The sequence below is a fragment of the Peromyscus californicus genome, unplaced genomic scaffold, assembly GCF_007827085.1.
Source record: "Peromyscus californicus insignis strain IS unplaced genomic scaffold, ASM782708v3 Scaffold_14__1_contigs__length_90479793_seg_2, whole genome shotgun sequence".
Classification (NCBI taxonomy): Eukaryota; Metazoa; Chordata; class Mammalia; order Rodentia; family Cricetidae; genus Peromyscus; species Peromyscus californicus.
Window position 1 is genome coordinate 40,556,660 of NW_026294436.1, and position 23,681 is coordinate 40,580,340.

The 23,681-nt window shown below is 53.9% G+C and overlaps 1 protein-coding gene across 4 annotated transcripts in view; it reads right to left on the reverse strand.

Annotated features, from left to right (window-relative positions):
• Kiaa1614 (KIAA1614 ortholog) overlaps nt 1-23,681 on the reverse strand; it is a 37,493-nt gene that overhangs the window by 9,176 nt on the left and 4,636 nt on the right. Inside the window, exons 1-6 of one of the 4 annotated variants that reach the window (XM_052737237.1) lie at nt 21,180-23,664; nt 18,292-19,223; nt 17,520-17,583; nt 9,599-9,742; nt 2,587-4,124; nt 1,198-1,303 (exon numbers count right to left, since the gene is read on the reverse strand). In XM_052737237.1, the coding sequence (XP_052593197.1) occupies nt 1,198-1,303; nt 2,587-4,124; nt 9,599-9,742; nt 17,520-17,583; nt 18,292-19,223; nt 21,180-21,223 (2,828 nt within the window). In that variant the 5' untranslated portion in view covers nt 21,224-23,664. Of the gene's footprint in view, nt 1-1,197; nt 1,304-2,586; nt 4,125-9,598; nt 9,761-17,519; nt 17,584-18,291; nt 19,224-21,179; nt 23,667-23,681 lie in introns of those variants that run through there. The other 3 variants (XM_052737236.1, XM_052737238.1, XM_052737241.1) reach the window with 3 other exon arrangements.

The window sequence follows — 23,681 nt, forward strand, 5'->3', positions numbered from 1 at the left end:
CCTGGAAGTGAGCGCTGCAGGCGCGGAGTGGCTGGGGCCTCTGCCCGAGCAGAGAGAAGTCTGATGTGCTCAGCCACAGCAGCCAGGGAGTGAGAAGGGCAGGAAGGGGTGTGAGATGAGGCAGGCAGGCCCGTCACACTGCCGAGCGCTGTCAACCTCAGGAAGAGGAGGACAAGAGAGACTGCTGTGGGGCTTTAAGTAGGACAATGATTCCATTTAATTGGGTTTTTAAAAACTATTCCCTCGTGCAGCTAAGAAGCGAAGGCAGCTTAGAGCAGATGGTAGACAGAGGGGTTGGGGGCTGGAGGGGGTTGCCAGAGGGTGGAAGTGGGGGAGCAGAAGGAAGTGCATGAAGGGTTTAAGCACTGTGTGGATAGCAGCATGGCGGCCAGGAAGGGGGTGGGGGGAAGCTACTGTTGAGTTTTTGTTGAAGGGACAGCTCGACACCTGGGAGAGATGTCCCCGAGAAACCGGCCAGACAGACCTTGCATCTGGCAAACACCCAGGCCTGGCTGGGTCCTAGGGAGGCTGTGGGCTGCCATGTGTCCACAGACACAGGACGGAGCAGGGAAGTCCCAGGCTTTGAACACCAAGGCTTTGAACTCGGCCCGAGGGGGTCCCCAGGCAAGGTCTCAGATGTCTAACCCCAGCTGAAGCAAAGAAGGAAAACAGTTTGCATCCTAGAAGCACCCTGAGGCCTGTGGCTCTCAGCTGCAGCGTCAGCAGCTGGGGGCTCAAGGGTGGGCAGAAAACTCAGACAGAAAGAACTGGGGGAGGCGGGGGCTGGGAGCAGACAAAGTGCTTAGCACGCAAACCTGAGGACCCGAGTTCAGATCCCTGGCACCCATTTAAAAGCCGGGCACATGGCAGAGCACGTTTATAACCCGTTCTGGGGAGCGAGAGACAAGGGGGTCCCTGGGGTTCAAAAAACAAGGTGCAGAGCAACTAAGTAAGACACTCAGAGTCAACATCTGGCCTGTGCACACACACATGTTCACACACACACATGAACACATACGTACCAGAGAGAGAGAGAGAGAGAGAGAAAGGATTGGGAAGGGTGTGTTAGGGTGCCAGGACATGGTTTAGGAACCCTCCAGGGTTTGGGAGAGAGGAAGGCTAGAGATGTCACTCCTCCAGGTGGTATTTCCCCACCCAACACGCCCACTGTAGTCAGGGTATGTTCTTGCCACTCACCCAATGGGCATGTGGCCTCCAGAGCTGGATTCTGTCCTGTGTAGGGCTCCTCCCAGCTCCAGGCTGCACTCGGGCTCCTCTGAGGTGAGGGAGAGGGTGACGCCGGCTGTAGAAGTGACAATGGTAACATCTGCTGACTGGAGAGAGTCCCGGAGTATTCCTGTAACAGCTCGGCACCCCCACTGCTGCACTGACCATCCCCACAGGTCCCAGTGGGGAAAGGCCCATTCCCCAGTCTTCGGGACAGGAGACACAGGAGACGCGGGGGAGAGCTGGGAGCAGAGGCAGTCAGTGAAGGTGGCCAGGGCCCATCCTTGAGCACCTTCTAAACCGGAAATGGTTTGAGGACAAGGGTGGGCTCTTACGGACTACTGTGACCCTATCACCCAGCGGAGCACCTGGTGCACGGTGGGTGACTAGTAAGCATTTGTTAAGTGACGGGTCATCGGTGCTATGTCCCGCCCCTTCCATGTCAAGGGACAGAGTCAAAGCAGGGGAAACAAATCTAGAAGGGTCACAGCGTTTTCAGCAGCTTCCATCTTGGGAGCACTGTGTGCACTCAGTGATGCTGGGCCCTTCACAGACTCGACGGTGGTCATGACACAGGCTGTATTTTAACCCTCACTCTCTGGATAAGAAAAAACCTGAGCATGGAGAGAGGAAGCCGTTGCTCAGGGGTCCTGTCTCTAATAAGAGGATCCTCACCATGCTTTCAAGGAAGTGCAGAACCAGGCTTCCCAGAAACATCACTAGGTCTCAGAAACCCTGCAGGAAGTGGCTAGGTGCAAGCCCGCCACAGACCCACATGGCCACAGTCCGCTTTAAAGGCAGAGATCCTGCTTACATCATTTTCTTATGCATTCCCCACAGTGTCCAGGGCAGGTTCAAGCGTGTACCAGGTAGGTGTCTGGTCAACAGTGAACGAAAGAGCGCAAGGCACAAAAGGAAGATGGAGGAAGAGGCAGGGTGATCATGGACTAGCTAGTGTTCTAAGCAGTAGTGGATTCTGGGGCTGCTGACTTGTTTTTCATACTCTACAGGAGTCAAACTCCCACAAACCCTGGTCTCCAGCAGCTCTGGACTGGAGTTCCCCTACACACCTCAGACTCCTCAGCAATAAGAGGGCACCATCCCCACCTTGCCCACGGGCTGAGCCCTGGTTCCCCATCCTCCAAGCACAGAAAATTGGCTAACTTGCTCCATGCTTATACTAAATCCTGCGCCTGGCCCACACTCCCTCCCCACTTCCTGGACACCTGCTGCTGATCCCAGGGATCCACAGGGATGCTGGGAGTGGTGTGTGGCCTTATCATACAGTGACTAAGATGGAGAGCAGAATGAGTGCGACAGACCTGGCCTGGGCTGAACATGAAGGACGGCAATCCTTACCATCTCCGTCACTCTCCAGGGGCAGTCCGGGCTCCTGGCAGCTGTGGTCCTTGCCAGCTCTGTGCTTGCGGACAGCGGCTCCCCGAGGCTCCTGCAGCCCCAGAGAGACACTGCTGTTGGAGTTGCTGGTGGACAGGTCCAGCAGTGGATGCTTGACACGGGGGCTGTAGGGCTGGGTCTGGGGTGGGGTGGGAACCGAAGTTCTCGGAGGAGACAGAGGCAGGGGGATATCCACATGCTCCACCTGATGTTCCGGCCTGTGATGTCCAGTCCAGGCTGACTTTCTCGGAGGCATCGGGCAGAGGGATTTCTTTGAAGAGGGAGAGGTCGGCACCCAGCCTTCAAGGGAGAGGGGCAAAGTTGGTCGCAGGGCTGGGTGAGGTGCAGAGGGCTCTTCATGGCTCTGTTGGCGGGAAGAACTGCACACGGTTTCCAGCAACTCATGGCTTTCAGTAACTTGCTCTGGTTGGTCTGAGCCTGAGGACCCAAGCTTCTTGGAAAACGACACAGCATAAGCTGTCGTGCATGGAGTCCAGGAGTCCTCAGGGTGGGCCCAGTGATTTCCTAACCGTGGTCCAAGCTGCCCCTGGGACCAAGGCCTCTTAGGTTCCAAGGCAGGTTCAGGCGCAGCATCCTCCTTTATAAACAAAGTCCCCTGGGGTATGTGTCTTGTGGCTCCTTTTACCTCCCCTCCTACAACCACATCACCAACCTCATGTAGGTGAGACCAGGCCTGAAGGCCCCAGGGCAGCTCCACCTCAGCCTTTCGGGACCACCTGGGGCCTTCCTGAGGTCTAGAGCCCTGCTGCCACTGTCCCGGGCTGCTGCCTTGGGTCTGACCGCCTGCCCTGCTGGGCCGAGAGGTCCTGGCATCCTGACTGTCTGTCCAGCTGTCTGAACTGTTGGTGCTGGCCAGGGCAGAGTCCCTCTCCTCAGGGTGTGTGGCAACAGTGTCTGTGATGTGTGTTTCCCGGATCCATTCTGTGTGGAGCCCTGGGAATGAGGAGCTCACACTGTGGGAATTACAGGGCCCCGGCAGCAATGCCTCTGCCTCACAGGCTGCCTGGAGACCCTGAAGGACCCTTAGGTCAGGGGCTGCTCTCCCCTCTGCAGGGCAACGCTCCTCAAGACAGCTGCCACAGGCTGGACACTTCCTCTCATTGTCCCATGTAGACAGTGGTGCAGAGAAGTTACTGTGGTCCGGGGAGCCCACTGGCCTGTGGAATGAGATGTCCCCCATGTTACGGTGAATGTAGTTGGTTGGGTCAGGCTTAGAGCGCAGGGGTCCTTGGCCCACGGCATGAAGCACTGTGCGTAACACCTGACGCTGGCGCTGCTGGAGCCGTTCCAAGTACCGGAACTCAGCCTCGCGGGAAGACTCATCTTCAAAACGGACATGAGACAGGGGCATTCCCTGCTTGGGCCACTGCCCATTGCCAGACTCTACACTGGAGGAGTCACTCAGGTTCCCATTCTGGAGGCTCTCTCTGTCGGCAGAGGTGCTCCTGACATCCAGAGCTGGGCTTCTTGGGCCATTTCTAGTGAGGAGACAGGAGAGGGGTCACATGCAAGAAGGTGGTGAGGAAGAGAAGCATTGCTCTGGCCTAGGCCTCAACCACAAGGTTACCCCCAGTCAGGCTCCTGGGAAGTCATACAGCAAACCCCAAGCCCATCCTGCACATCCCGCAGGATGGACACACCCCAAGCCCATCCTAGTACACACTGCTCAACCAAACCGACACAACTTCCTTTACTTTTAACTTGCTTTCTGGTGCTGGGCTCAGTATGAGTTAACAAGAAAAGCTACTAAACTAGGGATGGTACAGAGGAAGACGGCAGAGCTTATATGTGCACTCCGTGTGTGTGCACACGTGTGTGTTTAGGGTGAGGAAGTAGCCTAACTTGGCAGTGATGAGTTGCAGAAACATGTACAGTCAGTCCTGTGTGAGTGGACCCCACATCTGGGGAGTCTAATCGCATCATAAGAATATTTGAAAATAAAACCCCATATCTACATTGAACATGTAGGGACTTCATTCTCCTTGTCGTCCCCTAAACATGACAATATGGCCACCGTTGTAAAGCACTGCCATCGCATTAAAGGTTGTAGGTAATCTAGGGATGGTGTAATGTGTACAGGAGGATATTTACCATTCATGGGCTCTGGTATCCAGGGGGATTCTAGAACCAAAAGTCTCCATGGGTACCCCGTGAGGCTGGAAGTCTGGGACTCAAGCATTCTTGACCTGATTTTCCCACCCAGGATTCCCCAGGCCTTGCGAGGACAGACTGCAGCAGATCAGCAGCTCCTGGTGCCATGCTTGGATAGCCCCGAAGCCGCGGTCCCCCGTCACACCTCGCACACCCCCATTTCAGATGTGCACTGCTATGTTAGAGAATCTTCGTGTCTTTTATTAGCTTTGGCTCTGGAAAACACTGGCTGGTGGCCAAATCCTGCTCAGATCCACACAAGCCTCATCTCAGGACTCCAGTAGTCAGCTAACAGAGTTATGCAAATGGGCCCAGGTCCAAGGCCCATGCTTCTTTCTTTTCCCTCTGGAGCCTTCCCCCACTGATTTACGGGCTGTCTTTGGGGCTGACCGAGTTTCTTCCACTCATCACTTTATTTCACTGAGCAGTGGCCTCTCAGCCGGTTTCCTTCCCACCCCATGACTTGGTTTCTCACAGGTCACAGCTGGCTCACATCACATTACCCAGCAAAGGGCACAGGGACAGCCTCTGGGGTAAGCATACGGGACCTCCATCTCTTCCTTCCTCCCTCCAGCTCTGACTCCCACCATTGAACAGTGTAACTCCAAAGGCCATACAATCACACGCCTAACTTCTGCCGGGATATTTAACTATGGACCTTTCTCGATGCCACACTCAAATCTGTCTCTTTGTGGCCACCTTTGTTTAATAACCTCCAATTTGCTTCACAAAGACTTATCCCAAAATTCTGTTCTACAGAGTAAGTCGAGAGCTTGGTTGTACCAGAGTGGAGATCTCTGAGAAGTCCTCAGATTGGAGAGAGTAGAATCTTCCATGGCTGGTAACATGATGGTTAATCTAATGTCAGCGTGGTAGGCCCCAGGACCTAAATACTTGGTCAAACGTTATTCTGGATGTTACGGCACAGGGCTTTTTTTTTTTTCTTTTTTTCTTTTTGGTTTTACGGGACAGGGTTTCCCTGTGTAGTTTTGGTGCCTGTCCTGGAACTCACTTGGTAGCCCAGGCTGGCCTCGAACTCACAGAGATCTGCCTGCCTCTGCCTCCCAAGTGGTGGGATTAAAGGCATGCGCCACCACCACCTGGCTTTTTTTTTTTTAAGACAAAATTAACAATTAAATTGACAAAGCAGATTACCTCCCAGTATGTGGTGGGCTTCATCTTATCAGTTCAAGGCCTGAGGAAAGCCAAGGCTGACTTCCCTGGAGCAAGAAGGGATTCTGTCTGCAGGCTGTCTTTGGAACTGAATTGGCTGCCCTGTCCTGCAGGTTCAGCATTTAACAGGCTTCTACCAGTTTGTGAGGCAACTCTGAAGTAACCTGTCCATACACAGACACATCTATTGGTTGTGCTTCTCTGGAGAACTCTGAATACATAAGCACCCTTTGAGGATGTGTCCCTGCCCTGAACACCTGGGCCACCCACTTCCTGTCACAGAGGGTGAGGGTTGGAAGGAGCCACTGAGCAACCGCAAATAAGTGCTACCTCATAGGCAGAAGTTCTAACCCCAGCACAGAGGTGGGACAGGCGGACAACGAGGTCTATACTACACAAGCATGGCTCGCTGGAGATTCTGGACCTGGCTTAGAACCTCTTCCACCTCCTGAGCTCAGTGCCCTGCTCTGCTGGAGGGAAATGGGCTAAGTCCTGGGAAGGAAAACAATGAATGTTTTCAGGGCAGTACAGTAATAGTCTGTGTTCCATGAGCTACAGCAGTGGCCTTACGTTTACACACAGATGGTGAACTGAGCCATCTTAGAATTCACTCCAAAGACAGAAATACTATTTTTATCTTACAAGAAAAAACAAAAGCTTGCTGATACATATCCCTAATCCTAGCACTCAAGAGGCTGAGGCAGGGGGATTCTGAGTTCAAAGAAGTCTAGACTACAGAATGAGATCCCATCTCAAAAACAAGGACTTGACGGATACGGTGGTGTACACCTTTAATTCTAGCACTTGGGGGGGTGGGGCAGAGACAGATGTACGTCTGTGGATTCAAGACCATCTTAGTCTACAAAGTGAGTACTAGGTCGGCTAGGACCACACAGTGAGACCCTGTCTCAAAAACAAAATAGAACAAAACAAAATCCCACAAAACCAAATTCATCATCATAATAAGCAGAATAAAGTAAGGAAGAGCTAATCATGTAAGAGTCTCCAGCGCACTTATTCAGACCACCAGGCCCCAGGCAGGAACACAGACAGCAGCCCAGGCAAGCAGGGGAGGCCTCGGCACACATGCACACGAGGCGAGGCGGCTAAGCCAGAAGCAAATCCCAGAGCTGCTTTGCCTTTCAAGGTGAGGCCCCTCAAGGGCAGGATTCCAGCCAAGCTCGGAGTCCCTGAAGTTGCACGGCCTTTGGGGAGGAGAGTCCCTTTCCACATCCTCACTTTCTATGACAGTGCTGTCCTAGGCACACAGTCCACGAGATGTTTGCAAGCTCTGCAGCCTCACACAGCCTCTGGTCACACAGGACACACCCTCCCAGGGTGCAGCCTGCTGACATGTCCTATGCTCTTGCGATTAAGAGTACCAACCTGAGTCTGCCTATTCCCCAAGTGGCAAAAGCCAGGAGCTGCTCGATTGCTATGTGGATTGACTTCCAGACAACACATCTGCCTCCACCTCTTCCCTCCTCGAAAAGGCCTTCATCCAGACTCACCTGGCCGCCTCCAGGTAGACCAAGGCTAAAGAGGGCCTTCTACAGATAGCTCTGCCTGCCCCTCCTCCTCCCTTATCTTTGGCCAAGCTGTTTTTCAGAAGGAGTGATAAGGCGGGGCTGGGGCGGGACCTCCTGCTTCTAGCTGAGGCCTGGGGCCTGTGTGGCATCACCGTGTTAGCTCTGCCTGCCCTCCAGGGTGATCTGATGGAGCGTAACCTTTCACAGCAGCTGCAGCAAGCCATCTGGTGTGGATTTTTCAGTTCTCCCCTCGGAGGATTCACCAGCGCTGCCAAGTCATAGTAATTCTTTTCTGGACACAGCAGCTGCTGAAGTAGGTCACCTTGCATTTTTACAGCCTTTTTATGACCAAGAAAGAGGAAACCTACTTTCCCATAGCTACTGGATGCGAAGACGAGGTACAGTGAACTAGAGAAGCAGGTGCCCAGGAGTACAAAGCACACCGAGGTCTGTTTTGCAGAGTTGTGTCTGTGTGCGTCTCAGCACTCGGGGGTAATTCCTACAGAACACTGGGCAGGGGTGCCTTGGCTGTCTGAGGCATCTCTCTGCATATTCGGAGAACAACTAGGGTACCTCAAAGAAGCCATGTCACTGCAGTGAGTACTCTGTAGTTAGGGGGAACTCAGGCATACACGTGGAATAAAAGAGTACCCTGATGGCACATTTTACTGAGATTTGGGGGGGGTCTCTTGTGACTCCCTCCTAAGGGTCACAAGGACATTGAACAAAGAGACCTCTGGCAATGGAGTCATGGCAGTGGTTCTGTAAATGTCCGGAGCCTTTAGTGAGCAGGCACAGCATCCCCCATCAAAGAGCACGCCATTCAGCTTTACTAAGAGTCCTCATTACCCCTAGTACCACATGGTGAGGAGGAAGACAAGCAAATCCAGTGCGCCCACCATACCCGTGAAGCCACAGGCCTTGTCATTTACAGAGGTGGGCCTGCTTGGGCCTGGCAAGATCTGGCATGGCCTGGCAGTTCAGAGCATGACTGTGTGCTGCATCTCTGTGTTGGAGAATTCCATGTGTAAGTAGCTCTTTAAGGTGTACCATAAAAGAACAAGCACGATGCTGGGGATAGACCTGTAGTTTGGGCAGTCACGTGACATGCTAGTCCAAGGGTTCCTGACTCTCTTTTTTTCAGTCTCCTCACCCTGGATGGGCACATTTCTTGCAGCTCCAGCATGATGAAGTCACCATAGTACCGACATCTCCAGTTCTGGCCTTACCTCTCACGATCCTGTATCTAGCTGTTCAGTGGGCATCTCCAGTGGCTGCTCTAGGAGTCTCCCCTCTAAAGCCTGACCCTGAACTTAGGCATCACCCTTTGCCTAGGGGACCATGAGCATGCTACTATAACCCTAACCCTGTTGAACCTACGTGACCACCTCTGTGGTCCCACACTAGTACAGGGGCTTATGAGCTATTGTTCAGCAGGCCTGGAGTTCCTCCATGGCTGGCCTCTACAAAGCTCTCTAGCCTCCATGCTATACTTGATAGATTTCTCTCTTCCAGGCTGGCTGTGCTCTGGAGCACAGTGCTCCCTCTCACAGCTCCCATCCCTTAGAATAGCACTCCTTCCTCCCTGCATCTGTCCAGTGAACAACATTTATAGCTCCTGTAAGCCCCATCCGGGAAGCCGCATCCTTTTGAGAGCTCACCTGTCCCTTCCAGGTGGAGCAATGTGCTGCCAGCTCTGCACACATGCTTTCTCCTCCACGATAACCCACAGAGCTGACGAGCCGTTTGGCCGTCTCTCTCCCTAGAGACTGTGAGCTCTATGCCCCCAGAGAGCTCAGGTCACATATTTCATTTATCTTTATATCTCAGCTTATGACACCTTGGGTAATGGTGTGTTGACTGACTAAATGATCACAGCAAGTGCCTGACACAGAAAACATATGGGCACACATACAGATATGGGGAGAGGGAGAGGGAGAGGAAGAGGGAGAGAGAGAGAGAGAGAGAGAGAGAGAGAGAGAGAGAGAGAGAGAGAGAAGAGAACAACAGCATTTGGGCTGTATCTGAACTATTTGAGCTATTGACCCTTCTCTGTCACAAGCCCTCTCCCAGGCCAGCCTGGCTTAGGCCCCACTCACCGGCTGCCCTGAGCAATGGTGGGCACAATGTCATGGCTGGCTCGGAGCGGTTGGGTCCTGGCCTTCATGCGAGCAGGCTGGGTCAGATGCTTGGTTCCCTCATACCTGGCACTCAGCACAGGCTCCAGCTTGGGGAGGAAGGTCCTGCAGGGTAGTACAGGCCTGGATGGTCAGCGCAGGGATTAGAAGAAAATAACACGGCTTAGGAGGCTTTAACGGCATCAAGCCCAGCCCTGCCAGGAAAAGCCTTGTATACACAGCCTTCCTTCTCCTTCTAACTCACACACAGGGATCCCTCCTCCCCACTCTCCCCTGCCAACCCCTGAGGCCTGGGAAACACCCTGAGCTCAGACAGGAGCTGGGGAGCCAACCTGACCTTAGACATCTGCTTGTGGAGGGGCGGGGGGGGGGGGGCGGTCTGGAAAAGGGGCAGGGGAGTCTGGCTGTCTTATTGTTCCTCTCTGGGCAGAAGCAGGAGATTTGGGGAAGAGGAAAAGGGAAGGTCCCAGGGTTATGGATCTGGGCCTGTGCCCAGACAGATGGTCTTTCCATGCATGGCCTCCCTGTCTCCTTCTGTCTCTCAACGCCCACACATGCACCCACTGGAACCCACACAGAACTGTACCCCTCTCCCACCACAGACACAGGGCCAAGGCACTGCCTGTCACAGCCTTGGTCCTTTGGGGGATAATGTTTCATAAATCCTGGCGTTTCCTTGTCATAGTCTCAATCCAGACCTGTCAGGAGTCAACTCAGGGATCACAGACTCAGGGCAGAGAGAAAACGAAGCTAGATTCAGAGCAAGTCAGCACATGGCTGATTTTCATAAGAATAAGGTCCTCTGGTGGCGAACCACCAGTCAGATGCACTGCCTCCCTCGTCAGTCCAGAGCTGCAGGAATGACAGGCACCTCTTTCCAAAGCTGTCTTCCAGACAGCGACATACCGCCTGTCCTGGGTTATGGAAGTAAGAACAGCCCACACTCCCCCATGACAAGACGGCTTTTCTCCACACAGCTCCCTTTCCACAGCCAGGCTGCCCAAGGGCAGGCATTCCGAGCTTGACAGATAAGGGTGTCTGGACTGGAGGGGAATATTGACATATTGTTCAAGGTCGAGCTGAGCAGAGGGATGCAGACGACAGCCAGCCTCAGTCTCTAGCCTCATTCCACATCCTGTCCTCTTCCTCCGTGGGCGCCAGGGTGAGCAAGGATGTCTGCGGCTGAGGTCAGGCAGACTTTGATGGAACTCTAGCATCACACTGTCACGTATGCTTGTCTCTGCTCAGGGCGGGTCCCCAGAAAGAGAACTCAGTCAAAGGCTCAGCAGGGCTTCGATCTCACACCTGGGGTACCCCCTAACTCCATGGGGAAAGGGCCTCACCCTGACCTCAAAAAGTACTAGAGAGTCTCCTGGCAGGAGGGGACAGGGGCTCCTCGGGCCACCCTTGAACTGGCTCTGAGGGGACGACAGTTCTTTGTTTTCTCCTTTGTCACGTGTTCTGAACACTGCTTTGGGCCAGAGGCGGGAAGGCTGCTAGCATAAAGAGACCGTCTGTGCCACGAGCTCTGGCAGGGCGAGGCCGGGCTTGGAAGGAGGGCTTCGTCAAAAGTACTTCTCCAGGCCTGCTGCCCCATGAGGCCTCCATTGGCAGCAGAGGCTCCCCTGACATGGCTTCCAGAGCAGGCAGCTCCCCAAACCGCAGCTGAGAGCAGCTGTGCTCCCGGGAGCTCCAGCTCCAACTGCAGAGATAACGAGATCGCCAGGCACAGAGGTTCCCCCGGCAGCCGCGGGCCTCTGGCTGCCAGCCTGCATGCTCACAGCCTTCCGGTGACAGCTGTGCTTCTGCGACTGTCGGAGGGCATTTGTCACCAGGCCTGGTGGGCAGGCAGGAGAGCCCCTCGGCAGCTGGCCGGATGCTGCCGCCATCAGCCTTGCCCCCAGGTTTCTAAGCCATTTCCAGCTTTGCTGTTTCCTTTCTGGAACAGCTGTCCGCCCCCCCCCACCCCACCCCCGGGCGCCCCCCCTTCATCAACTGCCCTGCTTCGGTCTGGCAGACAAAGCAAGTTTCTCTGCTGATTAGAAAGGCAGGCTTTCTGGCTGCCTGGAGGCATCTCCGCAGCAACACACCACGCAGGGAGGAGAGCGGCAGCCACCTTCACAGGCTGCAGCCAAGGTCAGCACAGCCAGGGCGCTCTTGTGTCCCCTGGAGATCGAGGCTCTGGCAGCCTGGGAGAGTGGGTGGTCTTTCTCTCCTAGGGGGAGGAGCAAGCAGGTCCCACCACGCCAGAGGCGGCCCTCCATTCCAGAAAGAAAGGGTCATCAGACTTGCACCTGAGGAAGACTTTTCTCATTTGATTCGACCAGAGAGAGGCCCGCAACGCCAGAGCCAATCCTTCCTATCATGAATTAAAACCCACAATCCCAGTTCTTCCAATTCCTTTGGAAATTTCCTGGCAAAGTCAGGCAGTGTGCAGCGAGGTACAGGCAATACAAACAAGCACATTTATCACCATCTTGAAGCCTGAGTTTCTGAGGCCCATTACCTCTGGGGGTGGGGAGTGGAAATAAGGTCGCTGAGTGCTTTTCCTCTAGGGTCTCAGTTTCCCAATCAGTAAGCATGAGCTTTTATAAAGGAGAGAGGGCTCATATTGTTATCCTGAGTCTGGGGCTTTGGCAAGGCAGGTTATGGTGGGGAGGGGGTCCTGAGCACCCACCTAGGGGGCATTTGGACCACAAGACAGGCTCTTGGGGAGTGGTGACCCAAAGAACTGCTTTTATTGGGGGAAGCTAGCGGTCCACAGGTGTGCTCAGGCCCTTGCCTCTAACCCTCACACCATCCTGGCGACAAACGGAGCCTGTGACCCTTGCCCTCTGCCAGGTTCTTGGAGTGGGACAAGTTTAGCACCCCTCCAGCTAAGCAGGTCAGGGGAGCCCTATCTCTCTCAAAGCCAGGGAAGCCAAGAGGAGAGGGACATTTCTTGGCAGCCATCCTAATCCTGGATTACAATGATGAACTCCAACAAGTCTGGAGTTAACCCCTTCATCTCAGGCACATGAATCAAGAAATCAGGAACAGACTTCAGGATGCAAACAGCGAAGGAAAAGCTTAGAGCATGCAGGGCATTTCCAAAGCCTTTGCTTAGCCACGCTCCATTTGTGTATAACCAAGGACAGAGGTCTTCACTGTTGCTTCTGAGGGAGGAGGAGGGGTGGGTCTGAACTGGCTGTAGAGCGTGGGTTTGTGAGGGCACACCCTTCTTCAGTCTGCAGGACACCCCCACAGGATGGAACCTAAAGAGGTGCTTTACAGTGTGCTTCCAGGCGGCTGGCCCAGATCCTCATCCTCGGACGGACGTCTCTTTCTAGCGGTATCACCTGGTGAGCGCATTGGGAGTGAGTCTGTTTCCTCACCTGCTAATAGGGGCTCCGCTGTTAAGATCTGTGAGAAATGTTCCCTTCAAGCACGGTGCCGCCGTTCCACCATGTTAGCATTTACTGCTGCTGCTTCTGTGATTAGCAGTGCTGTTACTTCCAACCCTCCACTCTGGGTGTGGGGGACCCTTGAACACGAACTAAGGCCCCCTGGTCATGAGATTACCCTGCTGTTGGCCAGGAGAAGGCCTGTTTGGAGGTGACCATCAGCATGCAATGTGAGAGGGCAAACTGGCTTTGCTCTAGACTTTCAAAAAGCCTCTGATGGGCTTTGTGGGAAAGGTGACTTCCACTCAGCGGACAGGAGGAGGCTGGTGGGGAGCAGAGGAAGGCCTCCACTCTCCTTTCCACAGAGAAGGAAGAAAGGGGTCCTTAGAAAAGGCAGGTCAGAGCAGTTCTGTCCCATGTTCCCAAAGAACGGTGACAAATTCACCAGTGAAGCCCAGAACAAGCCCTGCCCGGGCTCAGTAGGGGCACACAGGCAGCTGTCTGAGACATTCCCAGAAGGGACTTTGCCTAACACCACCTTGAAGATGTTATCTTCTGTAAGCGCCTCGCTGCTGAGGATTGAGCCATGATGAGGGTTTTGTGTGTGGAGTGAATGTGAGTGTGGTGACGAGTGTGGCATGGGACAGTGTCCCTGAAGGTTCCCAAGCACTGGCTTTGAGTGAGATCAACCCAAGGGACAGAACACTGGGCGCTACGGAAGCCGGGGAAGCATTGAAGGCTTTGTGTGTTGCTCTGTTGTTTTTTCTTTTTTCTTTGAGTCTCTTGGGACTGGAAATGGAGAGCTTTCTCTGTGTCTGTATATCTACATGGCTGGTGCAGGACAAGGGTGAGCAAGCCGCATGGGGCTCAACCACTTTCAGTGACATCTGGCCCGGGTGCTCCTCAGCAGCTTCTATGACCCCAAGCATGCTGGAGCTGGCCAGTGTTCTGTCCCCTAGTCTTGCTACCTACAGGGCTCTTCATAACTCCCTGATGCTCTGGGCCCAGAAGATACCAAAAATGGCCAGTGACTCAAGATGGCCTCCAAACCCTCTCCCCAGGCTCCTCGATGCTCTTAGCCCACAGGACTCACACCAACTGGTGTTTCCAGGAGATAAGGTCATCCTCCTGTGCAGGAGGAGGCAGTGGGAGAAGGAAGGAGACCGTTGAATTGCCTCTGCATTCAGCTGAGATCTCAATCCCTGGCTCTCCCCGGGCGGGTGGCTACCCTCTACAGATCACCACACATTCCACCTCAGATGCTCCCAAGCGTTTCGGCAGCCTCACCCATCTGGAATGCTCCTTCTGCTTCCATCCAGACCCTTGCAAGCCCACACAGGCTCCAGCTGTCGGGGAGCCCTCAATCAGCGCTTTCCTGCTTTGCCCCTGCCAGGCATTTCATGAGCACCTGTTCCAGAATGGCACAGTTCCTGCCTCCAGGAACTCAAGGAGAAAGACACCAGTGATGGCATCAGTGGCAGTGAGTGATGATGGCAACATGGGCCGAGCCCATCTGAAAGCACACCGACGCACACAAGCTGACCCAGACATCTCTCTTCCCACAGTGGAGAACAGGCCAGGCTCGAGGGAGGTAGTAGGTTCTAGATCCCCAGCCCAAGGGTTGCTTATGCAAGGGATGGCCTGTAGAGACATAGGAAGGATAGCTCAAGGCATGCCCCATAGCAGTCAGAGCATAAGCCTCGGGGCCTGAGTGCAAGTCCTGACTCCAAGCCCTGGGCAAGTCACTCGGCCTCCTCTAGAGAGCTTTCCATCAGCAAAGCAGGAACAATGGCTAAGATCTGTCCAACGGACAAAGTGAGCTGCAGAAACAGCACTTACCCAGCACCTGGCATATAACCAGAGGATGAAAATCATTCAACTGGCCACTAGTATGTTTTAGCCCTATAGGACCGAGCAAAAGCCTGACCCTTATTAAAGGACAACCCTGGGCACAGGAATGGAGGTCTCCTGACTCCTTAAGACTACCTTGCAACAAACTGGCCCAGATACCCCAGACTTAAGCACTGGGCTCTGCAATCGATGCCATTCCATGAGCTTGTCTTATCACCTTGCAGAACAATAACAATTCGGAGCATGATATGTTGGGCTAACCTGGTTGTCATGGTTCTTTGATTGTAACGTGAATTATTCAGATTCTAAACTTGATTGAGTGGGGAGCAGAATCATGTGCTCTTCAAGCCCTGAGAAGGTCTGCAATGCTTGAAGACGATGTGCCATGGCACGTATTGATGGGTGGTCCCTGAGATGGTCACTACACCTCAGAGGACTATTCTGCCCAGGGTCCTACACCCCTTAGTACAGACCCTGAGCCCGGGACCTAAGCGTTCAGTGGCACTCCTGGGGTAACATAGGCTCTGTAACTGCAGCATCATTAGGCTCCGTCCCACTCAGCGGGGAGCCCTGCAATGTCTTGGGGTATCACAGCAGGGTTGGCACTTTCTCTTCCTTGAACCTGACAGTGTTCCCTGGCCCTTCAGCCAGGTGTCTACCTAGTAGGGACTTGACCTTCATGCCTGTGGTTCTATATGCCAGGCACTCTAAGGGGACATTTATTTCATCAGTCTTTGAACAGGGTCCTAAAACAAGTTTGTCTGTCTTTCTCTCTGTGTATGTATCTCCCTTCAGACACATACACTGATCCATCATACACACACACACACACACACACACACACACACACACACACACACACAATATATGTGTGAATCATACGGTACACATGCACATATGTCATACCTGAGATCTGTCTGTCTGTCTCTTTTTGAGATGAGGTTTCACTAAGTAGCTCAGGTGGAACAAGGCATGGAACTTGTGACCCTATTGCCTCAGCCTCCCAAGCGATGGGATGCCAGCTCTGTGCCAACACACCCGACGCTCATGCTTGAACCCTGCTATAAGGCCTGTGGCTAAAGATGGCCGGTCAGGTTAAACTAAACTAGGAGTCTTGAGAGTTCTAAACATCCTCGCAGGCATGCGTGAAAGTCCTTCCCTCTCTCTGGTTGAGGAGCTGCTTTATGAGAAGCAGGTTGTTACTTATTATCTCAGTGCAAGCCAGGGGGCTGGCCTTCTTTCTGCAAGGCCCTCGGAGCAAAACCCCAGCAGTTACATTTCCTTGTGAGGGAACTCCGGTGGGCTGAGGGGCTGTGTGGGGGAGTGTAGCAGCTACAGGAAAGAGGTTCTGTCCCCACAGCAAGCAGATGCCTTTTCCTGGGCTTTCTCAGAGGCCTCCACAGGGATGCAGCTAGAGAGAGGCCGAGGGAGCAGAGGATCACTGAGGACCACAGTGGCAGGGCGGGATAAGGATGTGATGAAAGGCTGAGAACAGCAGCCAGGAAGGCAGAAGAAGAGACCAGCTGTAAATACAGAGGGACTAAAGAGCCAGACATCCCTCTCGCCACTCCCCCACCCCACCCCATCCCCACCCCTGCCCCGGGCCCCTACTCTCTGGCTGAACGCAACCCTGATTACCTGACTCTAAGCACCCTCATATTGCTAAAGCAGAAGCAGACATGGGGCTATGTTTCCCAAAATGTGTATGTTGAAATCTCATCCCCAATGTGACGGGATTAGGAAATGGGAACTGATTACCACCCTTGAACTGCAAGAATGGCATTCCTGCGGTTTGTAAGTTACCTGCTACATTTTGTTACAGCAGCAGGCCTGGACTAAGTAGGGCAGAGGTCTTGCCCATACTCTGGGGAGGACAACAGGATACACAGGGAGCAGCCTGAGCAATAGGAACAAAGCTGACTGCTGTGAGCAGACATCATGGGACTCTGCAGAGACTGATGTCATGTGCAGCTGTGGAAATGGGAGGCATTCCCAGACCCGGGGCCTAGCTCAGCCTCGTGTGTCAACATCTCAACAAAGGCTAAGGCTGAGGCCAGCCTTTGAGTGGGCACCGGCAGAGGCTGGGACCTCCGTGCGGCCCCCACCACACCTCTCTTTCCACTCTTCCAGGCTCAGGACACTGGCTCGCTTCCCCCACTGTACTCTGGACACCAGCTTCCCTAGAACAGTGATGGACGGCTAGAACATGGTCTGTGGGCCCCAGTGAGAGGCTGAAACCCTTGACCCTGAGCCCAGCACATTCCTCTGATTAGGAAAAGAATAGGATGGGTTAACATTTTGGGTTCCTGTAGTTTCCCTAAGGAGTTTCACATCTTTAGTTTTACAATAACCCTGCGAACTAATCAGACAGCTGTGACTTCTCAATTTCTCCTGCTTGAAAACAGAAGCCTAGGCAGGAGAAATGGCCTCCAGAACACAGAGCAGGTAATTGGAAGGCTCGCTGCAGACCTCTGCATCCACTGGCTCTGCTCCAATGATGGGCAGGCAGCAGCCTGGTACCTTCCACAGGGTCTCAAGGACGATGGTTGGCAGGGAAGGTTTGCCTTTCTCTCCCCTGGCTCTTGCAAGGTTCCCTACTGTTCTGGTGCAGAGTAAATGCAGGGATGGTGGTAAGGAAGAGCCCTTACCTGCTCTGACCTGAGTCCTGCAGGGGGGTGCCCGGGTCCCAGTCCACGGCTCCCGCTGGTCGCTCTAGGGCCCAGAGCAGAAGCAGAGATCAGGACAGGGCCACCAACTGGGCTCTCAGCTGCTCCCCGGTGAACACAGAGGAGAGATGCTCTACTCCCTGTGTGGGCTGAATGCCTATGTCCCCCCGAATCACACATTCAAATCTAATCTCCAGTAGGAGGGGTGAAGAAGTGAGGACTGGGACCCATGTTCTGGTCTGAGAAGCAGAGGCACAGGCTGTCACAAAGACTGAGCGAATCCAGAATGGGCGAAGAGGACCCCCCCCCCCCCATACATGCCCTCAGGTAATGGAAAAGTTCTAGAACGGATGTCTTTTGGAGTCTGAGCACACACCTCCAGCAGTGTTCCTGTGGTGCTCTGTCCAACCTCGCAGGGTAGTGCTCCTGCCTGCTGGCCCACCAGAGGGCACGGAGTTCAGTGGGGATGACATGGGGCACTGTCATTAGAGGGAGTGCAGGAGGCCACTCTGCAAAGAGCTATAAGGCACAGGGAAGAGTCACATAGCCTCTGTCCCCAAGCACAAAGGATGGCCTCCCACTGATCTGGAGGGCCACAGCACTTATGGCAGTTAAAGCTGCCTGTGAGGTATGAAGGACCTTATGTCCCAACTGGACAGTGATTATTTGGGTGACATTATTGAGTTCATCCATCTTTCCAGCTTCCTTACCACTTCCCATTTGCTCCAACCCAGGTCTGCAAAATGAGGCTCACCTGATGCAGCCCTGTCCCAGGACGGAGTCCAGTCCGGGCTTCCCTCCTTGGGAGGACTCTGTCTGGAAATCTTCAGCATCTCCTGCACCAGGCGGCGGTTCCTTTCCACTTGGTCAGACAGGGACAGAGCATTTGCCCCAGGGTGCAGCACCTCGAGGCCACCAGCTCTCCAGAGCGCCTCTGGCAGGTCTGCTCTGGGCACCAAGTCCTCCTTGGAGGCTAGGGCTGTGTTGTCCAGATCTCCCTCTGTGACCACACCGTCTCCAAGTGGGTATGGTCTTCTCTTCTTCAGGCTGCTCAAGTGGGTGGTTTTACAAGGACCAGGACCCTGTAGCTGGCCCACAGAAACATGGTTGTTGGGGCTCTCTTGTAAAGAGCCAGATCCTGGTGCTGGGCCTCCCTCAGAATCAGTCAGCCTCCACACTGCTTCTGGAGACCACAGGCTTTGCCCATTCCAGTTCTCAAGGCCAGGTGTAGATGACTTGGAGTTACCATTCCTGGCAGGTTTCTTCTCACTAACACTGCTGTCCAGCTGCCCATCGATCTGGTTCTGAGCACGGGGGACCACCAGGGCATCTGGTGGAGGAGAGCCCTCGGGTAGGCTCCAGATTTCTTCGAGCTTGACTTGGTGGCACTTGGATTTTGTGGGGGATGGATGCTCATAGGAAGTGGAACAGGGATTTGCCCCCTGTTTCCTGGAAGACATTTTCTCCTTCAAGGCCTTCACCTTGGACTCTAGCACAGAAGGGCCTTGGAGGTGTAACTTCCATGGACTGGGAGGCTTGGGAGCCATCAGGCTAGGCATTCGGTCTTCCTGGGGGCAGAGCGTGGGTCTTGGGAGAGGTCCGCTGTCCGGTTGCTCAGGACCATTTCTGGTCACAGCTGGAGTCACGTGCATGGGGCTGGTTGTTCTGCTCCCTGACCTGGATGCCCTGCAGGAAAAGGGAGAAGCTGAAACCTTGTACCTGGATGGCCCCAGTAACCTGCTTGGTCTCCAGAGTGCTCTGATATGGATCCCTGCTCAGATATCTCAAGACAGAGCAGTGGGGTGTCCTCTACATAACGTAGACACACACTGGAAAGGACAAGTCCAAGGACAGTTCGAACAAGTTACTACCAAGCTTAGTTCCTCCTGGCATGAGTAACATTCTTTCATGGGTGAGGAGGGAACAGGGGTGTTTACTGGAACATGGGCAACTTACCAGTGTTTACGCCACTGAAGAAAATGACACCACTCCCCCAGCAACCTCTAACTACCAATAGTCCCTCAGAGGCTCTGGGGTCTCATGTGTGCTGTGTTCCTAGCATTTCTAACGCCACTTTACAGGTGAGCAAAACAAGGTTTCAAACAATTAATCCTATGCCAAATGTGGACCACAGTGCAAAGGAGTGTGATTTCCCAACCCTGGGGTAAAGGATGATCTCAGAGAATGTCAGTGTTGGCTAATGGCCAATACGCTCTTCCTTATGAATGAAGGACCTGTGCCTCCAGAAGGTGGTGCCTGCCAGCCTCATGCCAACCACAGTGGAAAAAGCCATAGATTAGAGTCAAGGTGTTCTCAAAAGGAGATAGTCACAAACCATGCTCTATGCAAGGCAGAGACTTCAAAAATTTCAGCATTCTCTAAAATAATTCTGACATGTCTGTGCTAGAATGTTATTAGTATCCTCTTTTTTAACAGTTGGGGAAACTGAGTCATGGAGAAATTACACCCCATGGATTCCATGGGCGAGTCCAGCTTGTAACCAAAAGCTTTGCATCCCAAGCCCAGGGCTCTTTCAGAACAGTGATCGTTTACCGCACCCCCTTATTCTCAGGTAAGACTGAGTCCACAGAGGTCAGAAGACTCACCAGTGTTACACAGCCCCTTGGTGGCTGGGCTAATTCCAATGGCTTCACAGAGAAGGAAAGGAACAGCTGTTTACTCACTGTAGAAGCGACTGTGTCTTAATGGTTACTCTGTGAGGCCACTCTGGGAAATCATCCTACATCCAGATGTGTCCCATCTGAAGGAAACTCAGTGTGTAAGAACCCATGCCTAAATGGCAGATTAGGGGTTAATTACTCCCTTCACACAATAAGGAGCCACCATAAGATGTTCTTAAAGGGTTAAGGTCACTTACTACAATTCAATTTATATGCTTTTCAGGAATATATGTATTTTATAAAGCAAGATACATCTGTAACACAAAATTTCACAGCAATAAATCTGTGAAGTTTAAGGATTATCTTTAGGACGGAAGTCATTTTCTCTACCGGAGCATCTAGAGCAGCGGTTCTCAACCTGTGGGTCACGACCCTTTGGGGACTCGAAAGACCCCTTCACGGGGGTCGCCTATGACCATGGGAAAACACAGATATTTACATTTACGATTCATAACAGTAGCAAAATTACAGTTGTGAAGTAGCAACGAAAATAATTTTATGGTTGGGGGTCCCCACAACATGAAGAACTCTATTAATGGGTCGCAGCGTTAGGAAGGCTGAGAACCGGTGATCTAGAATACTCCAGGCTTCTCTTTGCAGCTCAGCTACCTCTTCTCTGAGGTCCAATCCAGAAGGCAAGATTGGGATTGTAACGTGAGCCCTTTCAGTAAAATCCAAAGAACTTCAGGACCTCGTAAAGTCTGGAGCTGCGCCCTAGACATCCGTGTCTGCAGATCTTAAAGAATGAGACCCTCCCCCAGAAGGCCTCTGGACGGTCTCCCTGGAAGACGGCTACCGAGCCCTCCTCTCCTAGCACCGATCCTCTAACTCAGGAAAACTGGAACGAAAAAGGACGTGAAGAGCGGGCCTCCTCAACTCTTCCGGCGGTGGGAGGTCGAGTCTCTGCGGCCCGGGTCCCCTCTGCGCCCCGCCACCCCGCCCGACTCCTCGGGGTACTCACTGAGAGCGGCGCGCAAGCTTCGCTGCCGCCTCCATCCCCTCCATCCCTGGGAGAGGCGAGGCTCTGCCCCCCTCTCCCCGTCCCGGGCCGCTGCAGAGTCCCGGGCAGGACTCGCCCTAAAGCCGGGCGGACGGGCGGGAGTGTGGCCCGCAGGCCTCGCCCCTGGGATGGCGTCCGGCCCCGGGGCCCGCGAGGCCGCACCCCAGGCCCCGCAGGGCGCGAGGAACCGCCTCGATCGCTAGTTCATGGCTCTGCTGGAAGGTGAAAGGCCCGGGGCCCGCTCGGGAAGAGAGGGCGAGGAAGGCGAGAGGAGGGGCAGCGGAAGGGGCTGGAGGATCGCGACCTCGGCCTGTCCCCACCCCCAGCCTCCCGCGTCCTCCTGGGGTCGGGGCTGATCCACGGGGAGCACGCTGGGAGCCCCGAGCAGCCGCGGCTCCGCTCCCCTCCCGGTGTCAGGGCCTCCCAGACGGCGGGGGATGCGCCCTGAGTTTGGGGCGCACCGGCTGCCACCGGGCCGTGTCCCGGACGCCGAGCAAACCCCTCCCCGGGGACGCGGGCGCGAAGGCGGAGGGGAGCAGAGGTGACTGTGGGGGCGCAGCTGGAGCGCCATGCTTCAGCTGACGACACCCGGCTCCGCTGGAGGAGGAGGAGGAGGCTGAGGAACGTTTCGGGACGAGTCGGTGGACTTCCCTGCAGGGCGGACCCCATTGCCCTTGGGCACCCTCCTAGGTCAAGGTCATTGGTCCCCGCTCGGTAGAGGCGCCAGGGCAAGCTGGAGTGGACCGCTCGTCCTGTCCCCCAAAGTGGGGTCTGCATGGCCAGCCGCATCGGGAAGGGACCAGGGCGCTGAGGACTCCCGAACAGACCTGGGTTCAGGCCTCGGCTGAAGGAGCGACAGAGGGCTGGCAACTGTGCCCCAGATCGATGGAGCTTTCTCTATGGAACAAGAGGGAGGTGACCAAGTTTCTCCAATGTCCAAACCCATTTTTTTTGGAAGAGAAAAAAAAAAAAAAAAAAGAATAGCAAGAGGAACCAGGACATTTCAAAAACCTCTGCAAAGAGAAAGTGCTCATTCATCTTCCTTTTGCCAACGAGTTTTACCTCAAGCTAGAGTACACAGTCTTTTGTGTGGGTCAGCTGCTAGATGGCAGGTGTAGCTACAGGGAAGGGCGGCACAAAGCTAAGGGTCTGAGGAGGACACTAAGGGAAACAACAGTTCCGCCCCCTTGTACTGGTGTGGGCCTGTAATCCCAGAGATTGAAGCAGGAGGATCCTGCCAGTTCAAGGCCAACCTAGTCAATTTAGTGAGACCCTTTCTCGAAATGAAAAGTGAAGAAATGGGCTGAGGATGGTGTGTGTGTGTGTGTGTGTGTGTGTGTGTGTGTGTGTGTGTGTGTGTGTGTAGAGAATTTGCCTAGTGTGCAAGAGGCCCTGGGTTTAATCTGAGTACTACAGAAGCATAAGGATGTTTACCTCTCCTGAAGTGAGCTGAATGTGGGGGGGAGACCCTGGGCAGGTAATCCAGCCCAGATCTGAGCAGACTGTCAGAAACTGAAGGTAGGACCAATTTAGGAACCGGAGATGTTATCCAGGGCAAACCCCGTGTAAGTGAGCAAGTCCAAGTCACGGAGCTCTGGTGAGCAGAGTCGGAGGCGCCTTCCTGCCGTGTTCCCAGAATACGTAGTTCCTTAAATGAGGCACTTTCTGCTCTGGTTTAGTGCTGATCACGCCACGATACGGTGACATCTCATCCTGGAGGGTCTGTCTACCTGCACAGACATTGTTCTAAGCACTGCGCTGTCGTCATACCGCAACCTCAGGAGTCCAGCCCACTGTCCCTTTGTACAAATGTGGTGAACAGTCAGGACGAAGCATGGAAGTGCAGGTCTCCAAGGACTCAAGGACCTCGATCGACACACTGTTCAGTGTGGTCGTTAGCATCTGCAGCATAACATGAAATATTTAGTCTTTCAAAAGCCAAATTGGCCGGGCGGTGGTGGTGGCACATGCCTTTAATCTCAGCACTTGGGAGGCAGAGCCAGGTGGATCTCTGTGAGTTCGAGGCCAGCCTGGGCTACCAAGTGAGTTCCAGGAAAGGTGCAAAGGTTTTTGAAAGGTGTAAGTTTTTTTCTCAAAAAAAAATTGAAGATGGGCCGTGGTGGCACATGGCTTTAATCCCTCGGGAGGCAGATGCAGGTGGATCTCTCTGAGTTCAAGGTCAGCCTGGTCTACAGAGCACGTTCCAGGACAGCCAAGGCTACACAGAGAAACTTTGTCCAAAACAACAACAACAACAACAAAACCCCTCAAATCTAGGAGTTAGAAAGATGCCTCAGCTGTTAAGAGCACTTACTGTTGCTCTTGTAGAGGACTGGAGTCGGGTTTTGTATGTGTGTGTGTGTGTGTGTGTGTGTGTGTGTGTGTGTGTGTGTGTGTGTGTGTTGGGGGCAGTTAGCTGGGCTTGTTACTCCAGCTTTAGGGAATCTAATACCCTCTTCTGAC